General features: G+C 39.7%; 1 protein-coding gene across 1 annotated transcript in view; it reads left to right on the plus strand.

The window, feature by feature from the left end:
- Window positions 1–21,773, plus strand: part of LOC137641165 (lysosomal acid glucosylceramidase-like) — a 353,296-nt gene that overhangs the window by 239,568 nt on the left and 91,955 nt on the right. The window contains exon 7 of the mRNA XM_068373604.1: window positions 17,019–17,163. Within this exon, the coding sequence (XP_068229705.1) occupies window positions 17,019–17,163 (145 nt within the window). The remainder of the gene's footprint in view (window positions 1–17,018; window positions 17,164–21,773) is intronic.

Below are 21,773 nucleotides of genomic sequence, written 5' to 3' on the forward strand. Positions count from 1 at the left end.
TTTAATTGATATACTTGAAGCTGATGAATACCTTAATGTGCCCATAAATGAATTCAGTGTGTTTAAAGTCGAAGCTATCATTAAAAAACTAAAGACCTAGAATACCCATTGATACAACAGAATAACTGCTGAGATGATATTATTTGAAAATGAAGTGACTCCCAGAATAATTTCAAGATTATTTTGTAGAATATGGTATGGAGATGCAAAACTTATTAATGGGAGCTAGGATTGTTGGTGAAAATGGAAAAAATGATCTGACTGATTGCAATAATTAGTTATCCCACTTACATCAGTTGTCATGAAGATATATAGTGTGCTCATTCTAAAGAGACTGGAGAGAAAGATTGATGGAAAGCTGAGAGATGAACGAGCAGGATTTAGAAAAGGTAGAAGTTACTGGCCAAATTTTCATTTCAAGAAATGTGGCACAGCAATGTGCAGAATATAGAAATCCACTTTTGATGGCCTTTGTGGTCTATGAAAAAGCCTTTAATAGTGTGCACTGTGGAGAGTCCTACATTATTATGCAGTTCCTCTTAAATATGTAAATTTGATCATGTCAGTTTATGAGCATAGCAAGTGCAAAGTTAATGTTAGTGGAGTCCTATCAAATGAATTTCCGGTGAACAGTGGAGTACTCCAAGGGAATGTGTGGAGAAGGATTGGACTGTATTGGTAACAGGAAATTAGCTGACCTAGAGTGTGCTGATGATGCTGTCTTTATTAGCGGAATGCCAATGGACTTGTAAAACCTGCTTACCAGAAAGAATGAAATATCACATGAGGTTGGGCTGAAGGTAAATAGAAAAAAGACAGAGATGATGGGAACGGAATATGTAGAGGAAGATGAAATATTATTGGAAGAAGAAAGGATTGATGAGGTGGAATCATTTAAATATTTAGGAACTATGATCTCTAATATAGGATCTTTAGAATTTGATTTTAATGAGAAATTGAAAAAAAAAAAATCAGATAATGGCTAGGTTGAGTAAAATTTGGAAATCAAATCTCATGGAATTACATATAAGAATCAGGCTATATATCAGTTTAGTGACATCGGTGTTACTGTATGGACATGAGTCGTGGTATGGCAATGAAATAATATCCAACAATGTCATGGGTAGATACAATACTTTTAAAAGGATATAATGAAACAAGAATATCTATTCGCAGTGTGAGCAGCGAGGCGAGACGGGATTCGACTGTGGCCCTGTTTGGGCAATCTTGTCATCTCTTCATTTTCATCAGCATTTTGGAAGTAAACCAAGCCTCGCCGAGAGCGCCTGCCGTGATAAGGAAACTGTCCTGTTTGACCAAGATGTCATTGTCTTAATTAGTGGAGTTAGCATATTTTGAGAAACCGAGCCTGAGGGAAATCCTTGTTTAGGATATATGTCATCATGGAAGGACACGTGCTGCCCTTTTGTTACGACTTAACACATGGTCCGAATTGCATCAGAAATTTCTTCTAGAATTTTCCATGGCATGATCGAAGTGGGCGTTTTTGAGGAAGCCAATAGAGATGCAGAATTGTTAAAAAGAAAGCCTTCCATGGAGATGACCACTGCCCACTGTAATTAACTCCGCCCATACATGGGTATATAAACTTCAAGAAGAGAATGTCCAAGGGAGATAGAACAGGACATAAGACAAGAGAGGAACTCTGTCTGAAGCAGATAAGATCCAAGTCCTAGCAAGATAAGAAACAGAGAAGACCAGAAGTCTGATAGAGCCAGATTCTAACCTTCCCTTCAGACAACAAAAGCCTATCTCCAAAGGATCCTTTATAGCCTAGAAGAAGAGTCAAATTGAAGCAGTCAGCCCTCCCTACTTGTGACAAGAAGTAGCCAACACTGCCTGCAGCCTGCCTTCGTTCAACAGTATCATCGAATCCTTAGAAGAATACCTCTTGATGCCACCCCTTTTGTGACGTCTTCGATTCCGGTCATCGTACCAGTTTCATCTGAACTTCAGCCGCCCTCCTGCAATGTTCTCAAGCCTTACTTCCAGGGTATCATCGAATTCTTGGAAGAAGACCTCTGATGTCCCATCTTGATGCCACCCTTTTTGTGACTTCTTCGAATCCGGTCATCATGCCAGTTTCATCTGAACTTCAGCCGCCCTTCTGCAACGTTCTCAAGCCTGAAGTCTCCGTACCAGTATCGTCTCAGCAGCTGCAGAAAACTATTCCTTAAGTATTTTCTACCTTACTGACTGTTCCCCTTTTCTGTTGGTGTTTGATTGGTTTGGTTTGTCAGTTAAAGTAACCGAAGAAGTAATATTAGTTTTCTTTGTAAGTTTGTGAATAAACGTGTTGTGTTTTTTCGTGTGTTTCTTTTTATATTCATTTCCTATATTTCAATCGGTGTTGTTGATATTTATTTTACTTATTAAAAGAACCAGTAACGATTTTAAGACCGTAACAAACAGGTTTTGTAGATTTGGGAACAAAGCCCTCAGAAGAATATTGTAAGTTAAAGGGTAGGACAGGATTAGAAACGAAACTATAAGAGAAATTACCGAAGTGCCGTATGTGGATGAGAGTATTGTAAGGGGTAGATGGAGATGGATTTGGGCATGCTCTTTGCACTCCCCAAGAGAGATTAGTTACCAAACGTTCGACTGGGCTCCTTAAGAGTTTGAAGACCCAGGTCTACATAGCTGAGTACTCTGAAACGTGAAGCAGGAGATGATGATTGGAGGAATATTAATTTAAAAGCTCAAGATAGAGATGACTAATGAAATCTAATAGAGGCCCTTTGAGTCAATAGGTGTATGAGGAGATGATGATGATTACATTCTGTTAATGAAGTAGATAATTTTAAAAATGCCACTGATGGCAAGTTTTTTTTTTCTTTTTGTTGGTGTTTAACAACCATATATGTGTGATGATACTTGACCTGTAGATATGACCGATAATTGGGTACCTATATCTATTCATCCAAGTTAAAAGAGGAACTAGATAGACAAGTCAGCCTTGTCGTGATTGTCCCTGTGGAACAGCCTACTTCCTGGGTCAGTCAATTAGTCAGAGCGCACAGAAGAAATGATGACATACGAGTTTGCCTTAATCCAAAAGCGCTAAACAAAGTCTTGCGTGAACATTTTACTCTACCAGTTCTTGATGATGATTTGCATGAGTTAAGGAAGTCTACTGTATTTTCTAAGGCCGAAATAGCATCTGGCTATTGGCAAATGAGACTTTGTGTGGCATCAAGCCTATTAACTACTTTCCAAAATGTTTTTGGTAGATTTAAATGGTTATGACTCCCCTTTGTTCTCAGTGTTTCTTCAGATTTTTTCCAGAAACATATTCTCAATATATATGTATTGATTTCCCTGGTGTTGTTTGTATTGCTGATGATGTTATTGCCCGGAAAAATTCTCTATGAACATGGTCGTAATCTTGAATCTTTTCTTATAAAATGTCATGACCAAATTATAAAACTAAACAAGGAGAAATTGGTGCTCCAAATTGATAGTGTTTCCTTTAGGGGTTTGGTCATTACTAAAGATGGTCTTATGTTTGATCTTGAGAAAAGGAAAGCCATATCTGAGTTTCCTACTCCAGAGATTCTTGAAGAACTGTGTCTATAACTTGGTATTGTGAACTATATGACAAAGTTTTTACCTCATGTAACTGTTCTAAATATGCTTTATAATTTACTAAAATAGATGACCCTTGGAATTGGTCAGTGCTAAGCAGAAGCATTTATACGTGTTAAATAAATAATTGTGAATAGTCCAGTTCTTGCTTTCTATGATGCTAGCAAAGATTTGACGTTCAAAATTTAGGCATCTGAGTATGGTTTAGGCTCAACACTCATGCAAGAGGAAAACCTGATTGCCTTTGCAAGCTGAGCTATTATTATTATTATTATTATTATTATTATTATTATTATTATTATTATTATTATTATTATTATTATTATTATTATTACTTGCTAAGCTACAACCCTAGTAGGAAAAGCAGAATGCTATAAGCTCAGGGGCCTCAAAATGGAAAATAGCCCAGTGAGGAAAATAAACAAGGAAAAATAAAATATTTTAAGAAGAGTTACAACATTAGAATAAATATTTCATTTATAAACTATAAACACTAACAAAACAAGAGGAAGAGAAATTAGATAGAACAGTGTGCCCGAGTGTACCATCAAGCAAGAGAATTCTAACCCAAGACAGTGGAAGACCACAGTACAGAGGCTGTGTCACTACCCAAGAATAGAGAACAATGGCTTTGATTTTGGAGTGTCCTTCCCTTGGAAGAGCTGCTTATCATAGCTAGAGTGTCTTCTACCCTTATCAAGAGGAAAGTAGCCACTGAACAATTACAGTGCATTAGTTAACACCTTTGATGAAGAATTGTTTGGTAATATCAGTGTTGTCAGGTGTATGAGGACAGAGAAGAATCTATAAAGAATAGGCCTGGCTATTCGGTATATGTGTAGGCAAAGGGAAAGTGAACTGTAACCAGAGAGAAGAATCCAATGTAGTACTCTCTGGTCAATCAAAGGACCCCATAACTCTTTAGCAGTAGTATCTCAACAGGCGGCTGGTGCCCTGGCCAACCTACTACTCCTTACAAATGCTGAAAGGAATTATGCTCAAATTGAAAAGGCGATACTTGCAATTCTATATATGTTTGAACAAATTTCATCATTTTACTTTCGGTCATTTTGTGATGGTAATCACTAACTGCCAACCGGTAGTATCTATTGTTAGAAAACCTGTTATGTGTGCACCTAAATGGCTGCAATCAATGCTTCTTCCTGTTCAAGAACCCTTTTTTTTATGTAGTCTTCAAATCTACTAAGGATTTTCCAATTGCTGGTGCACTGTCTCGTGCCTCCTTATCTAGTTTGCAGTAGGAATAAGTTGTATATTGTACCAAGCGTGTGTCACATGATCGTACATAGTTCATTTTGTGTATATATTATACTGTATCTTCGCTCTTGCCTCGAACTAAAAAGAGCCTGAATAAATATGTCTGTTTTTCTCAACAGTAACGGTGTCGATTTTGAACATGAAATTTCTTGTTGCCTTGAGCTTTTGAATATAAAGGAGAGTGTTCTATAATAAACTCACTCAGTTGCTTTCATCCTGTCTTTGAGTCACAACCTTCTCTTGACCCGTCACATTGCTGACCCCAGAAGTCGACTCGCTCCTCCTGCCATCCACCCCCCCCCCTCGCCCCTTCATCGTTGGTACTATGGTGGACTGTACGTAAGTTGGCGCTGCGGCTGCCCCATTGAAACTTTCATCATTCAACAGCGGAGAGGCGTTTGCTTGGTTTCAGCGCGCAGAAGTCCAGTTTCGCATCAAGGGCGTGACTCACTCAACCACCAAAGCATATTATGTTCTCGCGGCGATACCCGAGGACACCTTCCCGGAAATATCCGACTGGCTTTGTGAACAAAGAGACACCCCAATAGCGTATGACGCCCTCAAAACAAACCTTCTGCTGCAGTACTCGCCGTCGCCAGCCGCACGTATAGCAAAGCTTTTTCAGCTCTCTCAACAACCGTTGGGTAACCAAAGGGCTTTGCTCGCCCTCAGGGAAATGATCAGTATCGCTCGCCTGCAACCTGCCGCAGATGGCTCTCCTCGTGAGGTGAACCTACTTCGTGCCCTTTGGATACGCCATTTACCCAAACCTGTACGTGCTGCCATACCCGATGTTGATAGTTTACCCATAAAGGACTTGATGACCAAAGACGACGCCCTTATGTACAGCCACTTCAAGACCTCCATCAACGCCTCCACCCCTGACGAAGAGGACGCCTATTCAATGTCAACCGAAGCTGGCATGAATGCAGTAGGACATACACGCCTACCCCGTGATGTGCCGAAGCGGCGACAAAGCCACCCACCACTCGCTCGCGCCCCAACCAACGACTTCTACAGCCACTTACCACCTCCTATCCGCTGCAGTTTTGCTACTACCACTTCAGATTCGGGGCAACCGCGAAGAAATGTGCCAAGGATTGTCAGTGCCCAAAAAACGTGTAAGCAGGCCATCGCTCGTGGTGGTGGCCTCCCATGTTTCTAATCTTTTCTTTTGACATGATGCAGGAACGGGCTTGCGATTTTTGGTAGACACGGGTGCTTGTCGTTCTCTTTTGCCAAGGGAACTCTTCATCACACGACGTAGTCTGTCTACGTCTGCCAACGACCGCTTGGTAGCTGCCAACGGATCTGCGATACCTATCCAGGGTTACGAGAACCTTACATTATCGTTCAGAAACGATAAATTTAATTGGAAGTTTCTCGTTGCTGACATTACATTGCCAATCCTCGGTGCAGATTTCCTCTCTCATTTCCACCTTCTGGTCGATGTCGCCCACCGACGATTGGTCAACGCAGACTCATACTTGTCGACACCTCTTCAACCCGCCCCCCTTAACCTCGCTCTCCACATACCGCACCCACAGATGCCTACGCCCCCCTCCTCACGTCGTACCCGGAAGTTTTCTGTCCAGAACTTCGCCAAACGCCCACGGGCCCTGCTAAGCACGGTATTTATCACCATATCAAGACGACGGGACCCCCAGTTTTCGCAAAATTCAGATGTTTGGCACCGGAACGATTGGCAGCCGCCAAACAGACGTTCGCCGAAATGGATGAAATATGCCTTTTGCCAGAAGGCCTCCAGCCCATGGTTATCACCCTTACACATCGTTCTGAAGAAAGACGGCTCCCTCCGTCCGTGCGGGGATTACAGACGCCTGAACATGCAAACAGAACCAGATCACTACCCCCTCCCAAACATCGCCGACGTGACCTCCTACCTGCACAAAGCAAAGGTGTTCTCTACGCTCGACCTCCTGAAGGGGTATTATCAGGTGCCTATGAACCCAGAAGACATCCCCAAGACCGCCATCACCCCTCAGTTTGGTACATACACCTTCAAATACACCTATTTTGGGCTTTGTAATGCCGGGGCCACGTTTCAACGTCTCATGGATGGTATCTTAGGGGACCTCCCTTTCTGTGTATGTTATGTGGACGACATACTTGTGTTCTCCTCCTCAAAAGAGGAACACCTCCGTCACCTGCGCATCGTGCTCGACCGCCTGCAACAAAACGGCCTTGTAGCTCGGTACGACAAGTGTGCCTTTGGCGCCAACGAAGTGTCGTTCTTAGGGCACTTCATCACTCCTGAAGGAGTCTATCCCCTCCCTGAGACGGTAGCAGCCGTTCAGGACTTCCCACGCCCTCGACCGTCAAAGCTCTGCAGGAATTCTTGGACATGATCAACTATTATCACCGTTTTCTGCCAGCCATTGCCGCCACTCTTGCTCCTCTCTACGCCTCCCTCAAGGGCAAGCCAAAGGACCTGAAGTGGGGTCCCCTTCAAGAAGCAGCCTTCTGCAATGCAAAGAAGGCCCTATCAACTGCTGCGGCTCTCACTTTTCCTATCCCACATGCCCCTCTCCTTCTCTCCACCGATGCCAGCGACGTCGCTATTGGTGCAGTACTCGAGTAGGTGGTCAACGGCACGCCCCGCCCATTGGCCTTCTTCAGCAGAAAACTGTCCAAGGCAGAATTGGGTTATTCTACCTTCGATCGCGAATTGCTGGCGGTGCACTTGGCTGTCCGTCACTTTCGCCATTTCTTAGAAGGTACGCCCTTCATCATTCGCACAGACCACATGCTTCTGGTGCACGCCTTCACTCGACAGTCTGACGCCTGGTCCGCTTGTCAACGCCTACATCTCTCCGCCGTGGCTGAATACAATTGCACCCTACAATACGTCCCTGGGAAAATGAATCCCATTGCCAATGCCCTGTCAAGAAACATGTTGGCTGCCGTTCAACTGGGATTGGATTACAACGCCCTGGCTGAATACCAACGACAGGATCCAGAGTATCAAGTATTTAAGACATCCTGCACGTCCCTCCGTTGGGAAGACTTCCCCCTTGAAGACTCCAACACCACCCTCCTCTGTGACGTCAGTACTGGTAGACCGCGACCTTGGATTCCTGCTCCCATGCGCCGGCAGATGTTTGAGTTAATTCACAGCCTTCCACATCCCTCGTGCCGTTCTACCGCACAGCTGCTGAAGACGAAGTTCATTTGGCACGGCATTTCTAAAGATGCTAAGGATTGGGTCCGCGACCGCACAGCTGCTGAAGACGAAGCTCATTTGGCATGGCATTTCTAAGGATGCTAAGGATTGGGTCCGCGCCTGTACTTCTTGCCAAACTTCCAAAGTACATCGACACACGGGTTCAGGAGTGGGCACCTTTCTTCAACCTCAGCGTCATTTCACACACATTCACGTTGTGGCGGGATGTTGCAGAACAACCCCCACACCCTTGAATCACTCTAAACAGACCAATGTCTCCTCAATACAACCTTTCCCCTTACGTTATCAGCAGTGGGACTCTTGGACAAAAGGACGAAAAACAAAACAAAACATAACCTTAAAACTATATTTCTTACAACTTAGAAATAAATCAATAACCATCCACAATCAAATTATCAACACTTAAAACTAATAAAAAACTTAACACCAAATATTATGATATATAATAACCAAAAGCACCATTCATATAACCCGCAAAAAAAACCTAACAGACTTAAAATTACCCCACAAACCAAAACCAATATTTGTTTATGTGTGGACGTCTTTGTCCACACAAGGGCCAACAGTCCGTTTATAGCCCAACCACAGCTCTCTAGCTACCGTAACACTGACAATTGTTATTACATAATTATATTATCATCATCATCATCATCATCACAATCTTATTCATCAGTGGTCCAGACGGAAAATCCTTCTCACGGGCTGGGTCATTATGGCATCAATATAATCGTTAAGAGCAATCAAATCATAATCATAATCGTAGTCCAGGTCATCAACAAGTAAATAAATCTGAGCAATTGTATCAAGTTCTGTTACAGGCCAAGTCGTCAATAATCAAGTAAACACTCAAGGAAACTCTCTCCAAAGGAGAAATCATGGCCTGCCAAAATAAAAAAAGAAAAACATTTATGAACACTGATAACTAACTGAACTATCGCACTATAATCAAAGATAAATAATTAATTGTTCCTATCATTCACAATCACGACAAGCAAAGATAAACAAAACTGTACTTACTCAGAATATAAACCAATCACTTCCACGCTGGTAATAAAGAATGATAATAAAATAGTATATCCAGCAATCACACACACAACCGCCTCTCTCAGCAGTCAAATCAAAAAGCATTCGCTCCGAAACATTCACCACTGACGTAACCTAACTAAAAACATAAACAAACAATCTTATTTAAACCAACAGTCTTTCTCACCACAAACAATCGATACACTAACTACTTGCGCTCGCTAACACAATCTCTCTCTCTCTCACTCTCTCTCTCTCTCTCTCTCTCTCTCTCTCTCTCTCTCTCTCTCTCTCTCTCTCTCTCTCTCTCTCTCTCTGGATTTGGCAAAAGAAATAAAGAAAAATAAAACAAAAATTAATCCTCCACATTCCTCCCCCCTTACTTTGCCAAATCCGTCTCACACAAAACTTACAATATTTTTCCATTACCCAGTCACAGTCGGGAACTGGACCTCTACTCCGAGTAACTGGGCCCCCATATACTCTCTCATTCACTTCTTCCATATCAAAATCATTCACTACATGAACACTATTCCTATTTAAATCTCTATCATCTAATATATCATGTACAATGCCATCTACCTCGTTCTCATCTGGCCCTAAAATCTCACTTATTTCTGTCAGCAATTCATCCATTTTATCAAAACCATTTTCAACTTTAATAAAAGATTCATTCATACTACTTATCATTCTCATATCTCTCACTCTCACATTCGTCATACTTTCTTTTACATCATCTAAGGAAAAGCCACATACACAATAGGTATCATTCATACTCAGCCATGATTCATCTGTATTAACACATTTAACTTCCATACACACTTGTACATTTACACCCTTGTCATACTTTTTTCTATTTTCACTTTTACTTATAAAATTTTCCCTTTTTTCATCCTTACTTAAAACTTTCAAACGCCTCTTTTTCCTATATTCAACTAACACTAATTGTTTATTTTCCAGCCCTAACTTCTCATGCATACTAGATTCATACTTGCTCATTTCCAACCAATTATTCATCCCATTCTCACGAACATTGATCCTATTCCTTCTACACACACAGGAAGACTCACCCAGTTGAACCCTCTCACACTCTAGTTTCCCGAACATCCTGGCTGGCCTAATTCCTTCTTTCTACAAACCCTAGCTATATGCCCATCTGCACCACATTCAGTACACTTGCACATTCTAGCATAAGACCATCCTTACCACGATTACCACAAATCACATTCATACGATTACTCCTACATCCACTTGCTACGTGCCCAGTCATACCACACCGATAACACTTAATCACTTTCTCTTTCTTACAGTCGCTAATACGATGCCCTGTCTCTCCACACCCGAAACATGCTCCTAATGCCCATCTACATTCATTCTTCTTATGACCTACTTTCCCACACCTATAACACTTTTCATCACGGACACGGCTATCTGACATACCTCGATGTGCACTCACACTCCTATCCCTATTGCGCCAATTACCCTGCCTAAATCCTTCATTTGTCCTTGCAGGTATTCCCACATTACTCGCCCTAACACTCCTATCTACTACACTATCAGCTACCGTCATTGGCCCTCTCATAACAGCATCTCTAAAACTACCAAATTCTGGGACACTGTCTTCCATTCCAGTTCTTACACTCACAGATTTGCTTTCTTTCATACACCTATCCAACTCGTAATCCTCAGCTATCTCTAAAATATCATTCCAAGTCAATCTCTCTCTAGTCCACCTCATTTTCTCCTTCCGTTTCAAATTAATAAACTCATACACACTCTCTGGTACTGTACCCAAAAACTTCTTCATTAGTTCCTTATTTTCATTTATTCCTTCGTCCCCATACTTCTTTCTAGCCAATGTTTCTAACCGACATACATACATCGAGATTGCTTCACCCACCTTCATTCATGCTTCATCAAAATAATGTTTTCGCTTATACCTAACACTGTCTTTCATACGTTTTACCTGTTCAATTATCCTCTTCTTTACACTTTCATACTCAACATCCTCAACACTTATTATTACACCATACATCGTCAGCAAATACCCAGTCAAATATTCTCCTAACTCCCTAGCCCAAACCCTCTTACTATCACTATACTTAGCCTGACAATACCTCTCATACTCCTTAAAAAAATCATACACATCCCTACTACTATGCTCATTGAACCTTTCACACCTCGGTACCTCTCTCATAAACACTGTCTTACAAACTTCAACTTCATTCTCACTATCTTCACTACCTACTCCCTTGTTACCTTCTTCCTCATTTGAATATAATGAATCCACTTCAACACTTAACTTCCTATCCTTAACCATTCCCTTCTTACCCTTTTTCTTACTTACCACTCTCACCCATTCACGATCATCCTTGCTATCATCCTGACACTTTTTCTTCTCTTTCTTTACATCACTTTTACCTTTCGTCTCATTCTTCCTATCACATTTCTGTTCATCCTTACTATGCCCAATTCCCTTATCTTCAATATTACTATCACTATTACTATTACTATCACTATCACTTCCTTTACCATTATCACTAACCTTAGCCTTCTCATCTACTATCAACCCATTACCCGAAGCTGAGGACACTCCTCCGACTGCACCTTCACCCATTAAAGTCTTCATCATCCCCATTACTTGCCCCATCATAGCTTCCAATCGTCTCTCCATTCGTTCCTAATTCTCTTGTATTCTCATCTCAAAATCCTCTTCCACTCTCTCAACAGTTCCTTGAATTTCCCTCAGTTTCCCATGCATCTCCTCATTCTCACACCTTAACCACTTATTCCCTTGCAACAACTTCTCCTCTCGCTCCTTACTCTACCGCAATTCCTCCCTCAGTAACTTTAACTGTTCTTCCATTTTCAGTCTTATATCTAATTTCTTAACTTAATTCAGTCCTTCGTCAAAGAGTCCGGCTTCAATCCCACCTCGGCTGTCCCTGTTCAGGCGCCAAAATAATGTGGCGGGATGTTGCAGAACAACCCCCACACCCTTGAATCACTCTAAACAGACCAATGTCTCCTCAATACAACCTTTCCCCTTACGTTATCAGCAGTGGGACTCTTGGACAAAAGGACGAAAAACAAAACAAAACATAACCTTAAAACTATATTTCTTACAACTTAAAAATAAATCAATAACCATCCACAATCAAATTATCAACACTTAAAACTAATAAAAAACTTAACACCAAATAATATAATATATAATAACCAAAAGCACCATTCACATAACCCGCAAAAAAACCTAACAGACTTAAAATTACCCCACAAACCAAAACCAATATTTGTTTATGTGTGGACGTCTTTGTCCACACAAGGGCCAACAGTCCATTTATAGCCCAACCACAGCTCTCTAGCTACCGTAACACTGACAATTGTTATTACATAATTATATTAATCATCATCATCGTCATCATCACAATCTTATTCATCAGTGGTCCAGACGGAAAATCCTTCTCACGGGCTGGGTCATTATGGCATCAACATAATCGTTAAGAGCAATCAAATCATAATCATAATCGTAGTCCAGGTCGTCAATAAGTAAATAAATCTGAGCAATTGTATCAAGTTCTGTTACAGGCCAAGTCGTCAATAATCAAGTAAACACTCGAGGAAACTCTCTCCAAAGGAGGAATCATGGCTTGCCAAAATAAAAAAAGAAAAACACTTATGAACACTCGTAACTAACTGAACTATCGCACTATAATCAAAGTTAAATAATAAATTGTTCCTATCATTCACAATCACGACAAGCAAAGATAAACAAAACTGTACTTACTCAGAATATAAACCAATCACTTCCACGCTGGTAATAAAGAATGATAATAAAATAGTAAATCCAGCAATCACACGCACAAAGCATTCGCTCCGAAACATTCACCACTGTCGGACCTAACTAAAAACATAAACAAACAATCTCATTTAAACCAACAGTCTTTCTCACCACAAACAATCGATACACTAACTACTTGCGCTCGCTAACACAATCTCTCTCTCTCTCTCTCTCTCTCTCTCTCTCTCTCTCTCTCTCTCTCTCTCTCTCTCTCTCTCTGGATTTGGCAAAAGAAAAAAAGAAAAATAAAACAAAAATTAATCCTCCACAACGTCGACGTTTTAGGCCTCCTACCCACATCACAAGGACATCGTTACCTGTTTACCGTCATCGACCGCTCCAGTCCTTGGCCTGAAGCCATTCCCATGGAAACTGCAACGTCCGCCTCATATACATCTGCCTTACTCTCAGGATGGATTGCAAGATTTTGTATCCCTGAGCATATTACTTCTGACAGGGGAACCACCTTCACCTCTCTATTGTGGACATCATTAGCGAATCTCCTGGGCATCACATACATCAGACAACGGTCTATAACCCCGCTGCCAATGGAATGGTTGAACGTTTTCATCGCACCCTCAAAGCAGCTTTGATGTCCCGCTGCAAGGATTCCAACTGGTTTACTCAGCTTCCCTGAGTCCTCCTGGGACTAAGGACCACTCCTAAAGACGTCCTAGACGTCTCGGCAGCTGAAATGGTGTATGGCGACCCGTTAGTCGTCCCTGCCGAATTTTTTTCCTTCTACAACCTCCTCCGACGATCTCCAGCGCATACGTCACGTTGTGGGAAAATTTACTCCATGTCGCTAGACTTACAAGCTCCCAGCGAAGCATCACATACCGACAGACTTGCACTCTGCAACGCACGTCTTCCTGCTCAACGACACTAGCAAGCCACCGCTAACGCCCCCTTACACTGGCCCTTTCCTTGTGATCGGACGCAGTCTGAAAGCATTCCTACTAAACATTCATGGCAAAGAAGACTGGGTCTCCATTGATCGTCTAAAACTTGCTTATCTCCTGCTAGATGACTCGCCTACAGTTTGCCTCTCTAGATCAGGGAGCCCTTTTTAACATGTACAGTATGTCATTTTTAGGGTGGGGAGTCATGTACAAACTGTGTGTCACACGATCGTACATAGTTCATTTTGTGTATATATTATGCTTGTATCTTCGCTCTTCCCTCGCACTAAAAAGAGCCTGAATAAACATGTCTGTTTTTCTCACCGGTAACGGTGTCGATTTTGAACATAAAATTTCTTGTTGCCTTGAGCTTTTATATATAAAGGAGTGTTCTATAATAAACTCACTCAGTTGCTTTCATCCTGTCTTTGAGTCACAACCTCTCTCGGCCCGTCACAATATGACAATACTCTGCTATTTTCATTATATAAGCCTAATCGTCTTGATGAAATTAGAGTAAAAACACAATAGAAAACTTTGTCTACTCTCAAACAAACTGCCATAGAAGTTGATCTAAAAATATCTTTGGTACCACAATCCCTCACACCTTATTTCAATTACAGAGATGAACTGACAGTATAAAATGGAATAATTCGTTAATGGGGAACTTGTAGTCATTCCAACATCTATGAGGTATGAAATGAAACAGAAGGTACATGCTGGTCATCCTGGTATAAATCTTGTCTACGCCGAGCCCGAGAACTAATATGTTAGGCTCGTAATTTCAGCTGAGATTAGACAATATGTGGAATCTTGTGATTGGTCACTAAATCTCCATGACGTACCTTCTCGTCCTTGGCAAAAAATTGTATCTGATGCGTTTACTTTTGAAGGAAGAAACTACCTAATCACAGTTGATCACTACAGTCAGTTCTTTGCAGTTGATTATCTTCGAGAAACTACATCTAATGCTGTGATCACTAAATTAAAGCCTGATTTTACTTGTCATACCATTCCCGATACTGTGATTTCAGATAATGGTCCAAAATATTCTTCTCATTTGTTAAAGGATTTTGTTCGAAAGTGGGGATTTTCTCAGGAACCTATAAGTCTTGGGAACAGCAAAGCTAATAGTGCAGCTTAAGGAGCAGCTAAAACAACAATATCTAATGAAAAAGTGTAAGAAGCCCAAAGAAGATCCATACTTGAGACTTATGAACCTGAGAAATACTCCTCAACAAAGGCATAGAAACTAGCTCTGTACAGCACTCAATGTGTAGATATACAAAAACATTAATTCCTACTGTTAACAATCCCCTCATGGTATCTATTTTTTCCTTTGAAAAGGAAAGGAGAAAACTGAAAGAACAAAAGATTTGTAGTTGTCTATCGTCACTCGAACAGAAAACACTTGAAACCCTTCTTTATTGGAGACACTGATAGAGTTCAACACATTGACAAATAGAAGAGTGGAAATAGGCCACTGTCAAAAAAAAATCAGTGATCATAGTTATGTAGTTTGTACTGATGATGGAGAAACATACCATAGAAATAGACAATATTTAAGAAAATCTTTAAAATTTAGAAGTCTCCAGAAACTCCTTATTTCAATTCTGTGAATCCTGTACCAACAATTAAAGCTTTAGAGAGACTAAACCTTTAAGTTGCTATTGTTTTAACTGTGTTAATAAGGTTATCAAATTGTTTTGAATGTTGGGTTCTATTTTTCTTTGTAAAATGGTCTTTTTGATTTGTCATTCCATTTGTGTTTTGTTATGGCATTTCCTGTATTGTTTGCATTGATACTAGTGATGTTGCATATGCCCCGATACGCTGCTTGTGTGCTAATAGTTGTCTTATTGTTTGATCTCTTTTTGTAAAGATTGGGATGTCAAGTGAAATTTATAAAGTTAGATATCTATGAGACATGTAAACTAAGATATCTATAAATATTTGTATGGTAGCAGTATCTGTCAGCTACCTATTTTAAATCTATTTATTCTTCTGACTTCCTCTCTCATGTTATGTAGAATAAATTCGTGTGTTAAATTGTGACTTTCATTTAAGAGGTACCCATAAATTATTATTAACAGACTTGAACCAAATACTGAAGTGTTACAATTACTAAGGCAAGTTTTTTATCTTTTATTTTGCAATCATGATATATATATAAACACCATTGCATCTTTCAGGAATGTTACAGTTAGCCCTCTTACTTTCACGGGAATCAGACTGTGGTATTGTCATAGTCGCAACTTCATGTGTGGGTTTTCTATCCATCATTTATAAGGATGTTAGGGCATATATGATATTTGAAAGAGTTGATACCGGCCATAGGTAGCATGTTGGCTAGGGCACTTAGTTATTGAGTCCTTTGACTGGCCGACAGTTTTACATTGGATCCTTCTCTCTGGTTACGACTCATTTTTCCATTGCCTGCACGTAGACCGAGTACTATAGTCTGGCATATCTTTTCCACATTCTCCTCTGTCCTCATACACTTCTCTCAAGAGATTAACTACTGCACTATAACTGTTCAGTGGCTTCTTTATTCTTGGTTAGGGTAGAAGAAACTCTTAGCTATGGTTAGCAGCTCTTCTAGGAGGACACTCCAAAATCAAGCCATTGTATTTTAGTCTTGGGTAGTGCTATAGCCTCTGTGCCATGGTCTTCCACTGTCTTGAGGGAGAGTTCCCTTGCTTGAGGGTACACTCGTTCACACTTTTCTATCTTAGTTCTTTTCCTCTTGTTTGATTTTTGAAGTTTTTATAGTTTATATATGAAATATCTATTTTAATTTTGTTACTGTTCTTGAAATATTTTATATTGTTTATTACTTCTTTTGTAATTTATTTATTTCCATATTTCCTTTCCTTAGTGGGCTATTTTTTTTCCTGTTGCAGCCCTTGGTCTTATAGCATCTTGCTTTTTTAATAATAATAATAAGATGATGATGATGATGATGATGATGATGATTATGATGATAACAACAACAACAACAACAACAACAATAATAATAATAATAATAATAATAATAATAATAATAATGATGATGATGATGATAATAATAATAGTATTTACATTTCGTAATAGTTACTTGTCAAAGAATCTACATTCTATTGTCATTTAATGTATTGATATAAGATAACACATATTTCAGGTGATGTCAAATAAACAAGCTGCTTCTTATGTGACAGGTGTTGGCATTCACTGGTACCTTGACTGGGTTACTCCAGCTAATTTGCTAGATTACACTCACAAGAGTTATCCAGATTTATTTTTGCTGTATACAGAGGCGTGTTCAGGTAAGGTCTTACGTGTTTGCAGATTTTTTTTGATTTATAAGAACAAACCTCATACTTTTACCTAATTCTTACGGACTGAATGCTTAATAGTTTCTCAAATTGGTAAAGCTACATAGAGCAATAATAGTTATTTTTTTTTTTTTTTTTTTTTTTTTGTTTTTTTTTTTTTTTTTTTTTTGATAAAGCCCCATATCATCGGGAGAATTCTATTAGTCTTCACCTTGTCTGTACACTAAATAATTTAGACAGATGGGCACTCCAGATAGAAATAAGAAAATTTTATTCCTGGAGCATAAAGATTACATACATTTTGAATCTTGTCTGTGGCTATAAGGACAAAAAAAAAAATAATTATTTTCAATTATGTTAAATAATTGCTCATTAGAGAGATGCTTGACATCTTAAACCTTTTAGCCATCCTATAATGTATTTGGAGATGACCTCGAGGTTGGTTCATAGTAGAATCTTGTAACAAATTGTGTTTGTACTTTAGTGCTGTAATTCGTGCATAACAATAATACAGTCTTCCCCTAGATCGAGTCATGGCAACTCTATTATTATTGATAATGTTTTTACTAGCTTAGCTACAACCGTAGTTGGAAAGGAACAGGGTAAATAGTCCAGTGACGAAAGGAAATAAATAAACTATATATGGGAAGTAATGAATAGAAAATATCTTAGGATCAGTAGCAACATTGAAATAGATCAGCTATATGTAAACTGTTAGGAGAGATTTATCTCAACATGTTCAACATAAGCATTCTCTGCAAGTTGGAACTTCTAAAGTTCCACTGATTCAGCTGTCTGATTAGGAAGATAATTTCACAATCTGGTCACAGCTGCAATAAAACTTATAGAATACGGTGTAGTGTTGAGTCTTATGATGGAGAAGGCAAGACTGTTAGAATTAACTGCATACTAGTTCACTGGATAGGATGGTACAGTCTAGGAAGATCTGAAGGCAAAGGATGGTCAGAATTATAGAAAATCTTATGCAAGGGGCATTAGGAACTAGCTGAACGGTGATGCCAGATATTAATATTTAGTTCAGGAATAAGATACTTAGTAGACCTCACGTTTCTGTCCAACAAATTTAAGATGAGAATCAGCAGTCGAAGACCAGACAGGAAAACAATACTCGAAACAAGATAGAATGAAAGAATTAAAATATTTTTATGATAGATTGATCACCAAAGATCGTAAAAGACTTTCCCAATAAGCAATTTTTTGTGCGATTGAAGAAAAGACTGACCAAATGTGTTTCTCAAAAGTAAATTTGAAAACAGAGAATCACACATTAAAATCTTAAAGAAACTGTATGTATCAATACCACAGGGGTTAGGATGTTGATGAGCCACTGTCCTGGACCTGCTTACAATCATACTTTGAGTTTTGATATGGCTCAACTTCATGCCCCATAATTTGTACCATGTCGGGTAGATGGGCATATAGCTATCGTTTGTAGGAAGAAGGGATTAGGCCAGCCAGGATTTTCGGGAAAGTAATAGTAAGAGGGTTCAGGTGGGTGAATTCTCCTATGTGTGGAGGGAATAAAATCAATGTTCGTGAAAATGGGATGAACAAATGGTTGAAAATGAATAAGTATGAATCTAGCATGAGTGTGAAGTTAGGACTGGAAGATAAGCAATTAGTGTTACTTGTGTATATGTAAAAGAGGCGTTTGAAAATCATTCTCTAGTGTGTGTGGTTTTTCGTTAGATAATATAAAAGTAAGTATAACAAACATGAGACTGAGAGATAGAAGAATAAGTAGTATGAATGATTCTTTTGTTAAAGTAGAAAATAGCCTTGATGAAATGGATGAATTATTGACGGAAATAAGTGAGATATTGGGGCCAGATGATTATGAGGTACATGGGAGAATGTATGAGATATTATATAAGAGTATATATGGGAATCGTAATAGGCCAATGAATGATAGCGATATGGAAAAAGTGAATGAGAGAGTATATGAAGGCCCAGTTACTTGAAGCAAAAGTCCTGTTCCCGACAGTGACTAGGTAATGAAAAAAATAAGGTAAGTGTTGTGTGAAGGATTTGGCAAAGTATGGGGAGGGAATGTGGAGGCTCAATTTTTTTTTTTTTTTCTTAATGTTTTTTGCCAAATCCTTTGAGAGAGAGAGAGAGAGAGAGAGAGAGAGAGAGAGAGAGAGAGAGAGAGAGAGAGAGAGAGAGAGAGTAATAATTGTTTGTCTTGAGAAAGACTGTTGGCATAATTGAGGTTGTTTGTTCATGTTTTTAGCTAGGTTAGGACATTGGTGAATATCTTGAGCGAATGCTTTTTTATTTGACTGCAGTCAGAGACAGTTCTGTGTGCTTTGAGTGCTTGGATTATCATTTATCTTTTCGACCAACTTAGAAGTGATTATTTGTTTTAAAACAATCGCACATCCTCCCTTGTCCTTTGATTTTGGTATTGTTTTGAATAAGAGCATCTATTATTATTATTATTATTATTATTATTATTATTATTATTATTATTATTATCACTTGCTAAGTTACAAATGGAAGAGTGGTAGAAAGGGCGTTAATGGATTATGTGTTGATAACTAAAAGAATGTTTGGAAGATTGAAAGACGTGCACGTGTTTAGGGGTATGGGTAACGGTATGTCTGATCATTTTTTTGGTGGAAGGAAAATTAGCTGTAGCAAAAGAGTGGGGGAATAGAGTAGGTGGATGTAAAAGGGAGCTAGTGAGGGTTGAAGAGCTAATAAAACCGGGGGTAAAAAGTAAATATCAAGAAAGGTTGAAAATGGCATATGGCGAAGTGAAAGTAAGAGAAACGAGTAATTTAGAGGAGGAGTGGAAGTTAGTAAAAGAAAATTTTGTTGGGATTGCAAGTGATGTGTGTGGCAAGAAGTTTGTTGGAGGCAGCATGAGGAAGGGCAGTGAATGGTGGAATGAAGGAGTGAAGGTAGAAGTGGAAGAGAAAAAGAGGGCTTTTGAAGAATGGCTGCAGAGTAATTGTGTAGAGACGTATGAAAGATATAGAGAGAAAAATGTGGAAGTAAAGCGCAAGGTAAGTGAGGCAAAGAGGGCAGCTGACCTGAGGTGGGGTCAGGGACTGGGTCATTCATATGAAGAGAATAAGAAGTTTTGGAAAGAAGTGAAGAGAGTAAGGAAGGCTGGTTCAAGAATTGAAGAGACAGTGAAAGATGGAAATGGAAGGTTGTTAAAAGGAGAGGAGGCAAGGAAAAGGTGGGCGGAGTATTTTGAAAGTTTACTAAATGTTGAGGATAATAGGGAGGCAGATATAATTGCTGTTGCAGGTGTTGAGCTGCCGGTGATGGGAGATGAGAATAAGAGAGAGATTACAAGAGAGGAAGTGAGGAGAGCACTAGATGAAATGAGAGTAGGAAAAGCATCTGGTATGGATGGTGTGAGAGCTGAGATGTTGAAGGAAGGGGGTGTGAATGTACTTGAATGGTTGGTGAGATTGTTTAATATGTGTTTTGTGTTGTCAATGGTACCAGTAGATTGGGTTTGTGCGTGTATTGTACCACTATATAAAGGTAAGGGAGATGTGCATGAGTGTTGTAATTCCTGGATTATTAGTTTGTTGAGTGTGGTGGGAAAAGTGCATGGTAGAGTACTGATTAATAGGATTAAGATTAAAACAGAGAATGCAATCTTAGAAGTACAGAGGGGTTTTAGAAGAGGTAGGGGTTGTACGAATCATATTTTTTCAGTTAGGCAGATATGCAAGAAATGTTTAGCAAAAGGTAAGGAGGTGTATGTTGCGTTTATGGATCTGGAGAAAGCATATGATAGAGTTGATAGGGAAGCAATATGGAATGTGATGAGGTTATATGGAGTTGGTGGAAGGTTGTTGCAAGCAGTGAAAAGTTTCTACAAAGGTAGGAAAGCATGTGTTAGGATAGGAAATGAAATGAGCGATTTGTTTCCGGTGAGAGTGAGGCTGAGACAGGGATGTGTGATGTTGCTGTGGTTGTTTAACTTGTATGATGATGGAGTGGTGAGAGAGGTGAATGCTTGAGTTCTTGGACGAGGATTGAAACTGGTAGACGAGAATGACCATGAATGGGAGGTTAAGCAGTTGTTGTTTGCGGATGATACTGTACTGGTTGCAGACGCGGAAGAGAAGCTTGGCCGATTAGTGACAGAATTTGGAAGGGTGTGTGAGAGAAGGATGTTGAGAGTTAATGTGGGTAAGAGTAAGGTTATGAGATGTACGAGAAGGGAGGGTGGTGCGAGGTTGAATGTCATGTTGAATGGAGAGTTACTTGAGGAGGTGGATCAGTTTAAGTACTTGGGGGTCTGTTGTTGCAGCAAATGGTGGAGTGGAAGCAGATGTACGTCAGAGAGTGAATGAAGAATGCAAAATGTTAGGGGCAGTTAAGGGAGTAGTAGAAAATAGAAGGTTGGGCATGGATGTAAAGAGAGTGATTGTACCAACTGTGATGTATGGATAGGAGTTGTGGGGAATGAAAGTGACAGAGAGACAGAAATTGAATGTGTTTGACATGAAATGTCTAAGGAGTATGACTGATGTATCTCGAGTAGATAAGGTTAGGAACAAAGTAGTGAGGGTGAAGACGGGTGTAAGAAATGAGTTAGCAGCTAGAGT

The sequence above is a fragment of the Palaemon carinicauda genome, chromosome 5 (genome assembly GCF_036898095.1).
Source record: "Palaemon carinicauda isolate YSFRI2023 chromosome 5, ASM3689809v2, whole genome shotgun sequence".
Lineage (NCBI taxonomy): Eukaryota > Metazoa > Arthropoda > Malacostraca > Decapoda > Palaemonidae > Palaemon > Palaemon carinicauda.